Source organism: Tetrao urogallus (genome assembly GCF_951394365.1).
Source record: "Tetrao urogallus genome assembly, chromosome: 5".
Lineage (NCBI taxonomy): Eukaryota > Metazoa > Chordata > Aves > Galliformes > Phasianidae > Tetrao > Tetrao urogallus.
In genome coordinates this window covers 9006165-9010572 of record NC_136818.1, presented here as the reverse complement: position 1 = coordinate 9010572, position 4408 = coordinate 9006165, and the positions used below count along the sequence as shown (strand labels likewise).

Genomic DNA, 4408 nt, shown 5'->3' with positions numbered 1-4408 from the left:
TGGTGAGGGCTGCAAAGAAGGGAAGCAGACAGTCTGCGCCGCTGCAGAACCCACCTCAGGCAGCGCCTACAGCTCCACAAAGGACACTTGCATCTTTTGGACGCGAAATGAGACTCCCCGCTCGAACTATAAAGCGCACACGGGTTGCAAATGGCGGCGCTTCCACGGGCGGCGCACTACAACTCCCATGGTGCCCCGGGGCGGCCGTCTCCTAGGAGACGCGGCTCCGCCCCTCCCGCTGCTGGCGGGCCGAACTACCCTTCCCGCGGTGCTCCGCGCGCCATGGAGGAGCGCGTGGCGGAGCGGCTTCGCGGCGCGCTGGGCCCGCTCGGCTTTGAGGTGCACGCCTTCAAGGTACTGACGTCACGCAGGCGTGCGGTCGTCGTGACGTCACCCTCGCTGCCTTCGTGCGGGGAAATGCCGCCGTCCCGGGGCGCGGGGTGCTCGGCGAGGTCGGGAGGGAGTCCGGGGCGCGGGGACGTGCGGGCGGCCGCCCCCGGTGAAGGTCAGCCGGCAGCTGCCGCGCTCCTCCCTGCCGACAGCAGGCGGCAGTGCCGGCACGGTGCGGGGATGGGGATGGGAGCCCTTGTCGTGACCCCGAGGAGCGGAGCAGCTCGGGGCCTCCCTGCTGGCCCTGTGCTGCCGGGGGAGGGCACGAGAGTGCTTCCAAACCGACGGGGTTAAAGTCCTCCGAGCAGGTTTAACATTTAATCTAAGTTCAGCACCGTACCGCTGTGTAAGTGCCGACTGCTGCGTGGGTTCGTGAATGCAGATTCGTGTGTGCACCGTATCGCTGTCTGCCTCTTGCACTGCCCGTGTGCTGAGCTCCGTGCTGGGCCTACAGCACTGTATCTCTTTCTAGGTGTAACTGTCACGCGCTTTGCCCTGATGCAGTCAGTGGTGTGAACTGGGAAATGAGCAAACCTTGGATTCTCATCTCTGTGATTCCTTTAGCATCTGAATTCAGCTTCTTGAACAAGAGCCACAGAACTGAGTCAGCACTGAGGCCGATGTGAAAATGCATCTTATTATAGTGAACTGAGTTTGCATTCGTGTTTATGTATGTGCAGGACTGGCTGCTCGCGTCACCTCTAATGTCCCTTTCAAATTCACACCACTGACACGCAGAGGTGAGCAGTGTCCTGCAGCTTAAGGCTTCATACCACAGCCACATCACTGAATGTCAGACCTGGTCTTTGTGGTATCCCAAGGGAGCAGGCACTGTAACCCACAAACAGATGGTGCTGTGAGGCAGCCGCTGCCCTGAGCCCTGTCCTCTCACATCCTCCTGCCACCTCCTCCTGGCCTGACCCCTCGTTGTGGGCTGCGCTAAATCCAGGCCCGCAAAGAAATTTCCAGATGCTCTGTGTTGCAGTGTGTGCACAGCTGGTGTGCTGGCACTGCTGGGAGCTTCACTGCCTTTCCTTTCACACGTAAATGCTTCCCGGTGAAGAAATACGCAGTGCCCCTCCTATAGTGGACACAGCTAATTGCAACTCGTACCATCTCACTACAGTTCGTTGGCTTTAAGCAGAAAAGGACTTTGGAAGCTTCAGCTCTTGAGCTGATTATAAACTATAGCCCCATCCTTTATTTCCTACAAGGTCTCCTGCTGTTAAAAGCCCTTTGAGGTCTTCTGGAAATCAGCTATTCAGAGAGGACTGCTTTTGTGGGATAGAGGTTCTGTGAGATTTTTCCTACAGGCAGGGATGTGTGCATGCCGGATTTGAATTCAGGATGAATCTGCTTCTGCTGGCACAGTGGGTGTGTGCTGTGAAAGTGAGTCCTGTTCAAACAGATGGCTGAGCTTTCAGGTCACAGACCGGCTAAGAAGCTGGACAAGCAGTAGGAAATGTGTCCAAGTCGGGATCCAAGTAAGGGAGAAAACAGCTGTAGAAGTTATCTAAACCAAAGCATCTGATTAACCATGGAGAGAATGGTTGCTCAGTCTTCCACCTATGGTTTCTGAGCAGAGCTGGATAGAAGGGGCAGTCATGAACTGGATGCAGTAGATCCTTCACATCAAGGTACAGCTTCCAGAAACCAAATCCCAGTATGCAGAAGCACTCGGTGTGAAGGGACGGCCCTTGGCCAGCTGTGTATCTGGGTTGCAAATTAAGGTGGCTTTTTTTTCTTTTTTAAAATTCTTGCATATCCACTTGCAAAAGAGCGGTGTCCCTGTTTTAATGGAGATTTGCTTTTCTTTGCTAAAGGTTGGATGGTACAATGCAGTTCTTCAGCCAGCTTTCCATCTCTCCTACCCGGATGACACACTGGCCTTTGTTGTCCTCAGCACGCCCTCAATGTTCGACAAAGCCCTTAAGCCTTTTGTGAATAAAGAACGGTTAAAAATAATCAGAGACCCTGTGGATCAGTGTGTGTCTCATCATTTATCAAGTGTGAAGGAGGTAAGAGCCTGAAAAGCTGACTCCTTTTAATATTGTGGCACATAACCACCAGCTGGTTTGAACAGTAAACAAAGCCTTCTAGGTTCCTGCCCTTGCTCTTGAAAAGGGCAAAGCATCATTCACGTTCTGTCTCTGCCAGTACAACCTGTAGTTATGCAGGATGCTTTACAGTCAGAGTTCAACACCCAAAGGTGTGACCATGCTGATAGAGTTCAATATCAGGATGCGGAATGTGCAGGCCTCTCACTGTGCCTGATTTGCTAGTATCCAGTGCTTCTGTAACGACAAATCTTTTTCTATGGGTCTGTGCTGATGTTTTTTCCTTTTTCCCCAGATATTCCCTGACCAGAAAGTGGATGTCATTTTTGATTACGAGATACTGCCAAGCCGAAGGCCCAAGTTCTTGGCACAAACAGCTGCTCATGTTGCTGGAGCTGCATATTACTACCAGAGGAAGGATGTGAAGCTCGATCCCTGGGGGAAGAAGGTGAGGCAAAGACACAATCTGAGAAGAAAAGACACCAAACGGCTATCACCAAATCATACAACTATTTTTACTGATGAGTTGTTCTTGCAGGAAAATACAAAGTCCAGATCCACATAGCTGTGTAGCTAAATGAACAGTTTCAGGCAGGAGTCAGAGGCAGCCAAAACTCTGTGGTGTGTTAGAGGGATGTGTAAATGGAGAAGAATATTTATTTCTTAAGCCTACTTAGAAGAATACACTTCAGTGTTAAAGACCTGCTGACTGTAGCATTGTAAATAGCAAAAAATAGCACTAGTCAATCTCTGTTACATTTTCAAAGAGACCTCTCCCTACATCACAGTATGGTTTGTGTGGGCATAGGAAAATGGAAATCAAGTGCCATGTGCTCAGGGAAGGGTTTTCTTCCCTGAATAACTTTCCAACAGGGAGCCAGAAGCATAAGAAATCGCTTGACCTCTAACCATTACCAGAGACAGAGTGAGACATCCTAGATCTTTTTTTTTTTTCACTTCCAGAAGATCTTTGGCGTATGTATCCATCCCAAGTATGGTGGTTGGTTTGCTATCCGGGGTCTCCTGCTGTTCCCAGATGTTCAGGTACCATTCCTGGCACAGCCTGCTCCGGTTGACTGTGTGAGCACGGAGCAGAAAAGAACAGAGTTGCTGGAGTTGTTCAATTTCCACTGGCAGGACGGTCGCTACAGGGATATCATTGAAGTGAAGGAAAGGTACTCTGAGGAGCAGAAAACCTACTTTTCCACTCCTCCAGCAGAAAGATTCAGGCTGCTGGGGCTGACACATTTCACAGAGTAACGTGGTTCCATGAAGGTGCTGGGCACAGGTGAAGTGGAACTGATCAGCACCTCTTCCATGCTGCTGAGGAGGAAGACGTGCTGATAGGGACTGAAAATCCAAGCGTTGTGTACAGCATCTCAATCCAAACTTCAGCTTGTCAGATATAGAAGGAACACTGCATCATGGCACTTACGGTCTGGGGGAAGGTGGAAGCAGTCAGTTCCCTTGCTGATGCTGATCTTTGGGAATCCCATTAAGATACCCATTTATCTGCCTGGGCAAAGTTGAGACACCCTGGCGATGGGAAAACTTGCGCTGCTTTTTGCAAAAGTTACGTTTTTCCCTCAATAATGTCTTCTCCCAATGTTTTTGTTTTATGTAAGAGTTAAAAAGTTATTTATTGCTATTGCATTCTGAAATAATTTTTGTTCGAACTCAAGGCCGATACTTTTCAGATGTATCCAGCGTTTCATTGCCCTGTGTTGTAACTCTCTAGGGAATGGATGTTTTCAGTCCTCAGAAGAACATTTTTCTGCATTCCCTCACTTCTCATGAAGCTGGCTTATTTTAAACAAGAAATCTTGTAACATCTCCATTCCTTAATCCCCAAAAGGAAATTCTCCAGAGACTGTTTCATTAGTTTGCCTGATCCTGTGCAGGAAATGGGAGCAAGCAAAAGACAGCAAACAGCAGCAGCCTCCTTCTCCAGGGTAGTTGTG

At 49.9% G+C, this 4408-nt stretch overlaps 1 protein-coding gene across 1 annotated transcript; it reads left to right on the top strand.

Moving 5' to 3' along the window:
- Nucleotides 1–282: 282 nt before the first annotated feature.
- Nucleotides 283–3707, top strand: MMACHC (metabolism of cobalamin associated C; the record flags this gene model as incomplete). The annotated part of the gene is made up of 4 exons (XM_079535336.1): nucleotides 283–354; nucleotides 2214–2408; nucleotides 2743–2895; nucleotides 3411–3707. 4 exons carry the CDS (start codon nucleotides 283–285, stop codon nucleotides 3705–3707), a joined length of 717 nt encoding a protein of 238 aa, XP_079391462.1.
- Between the last annotated feature and the right edge of the window lie 701 nt (nucleotides 3708–4408).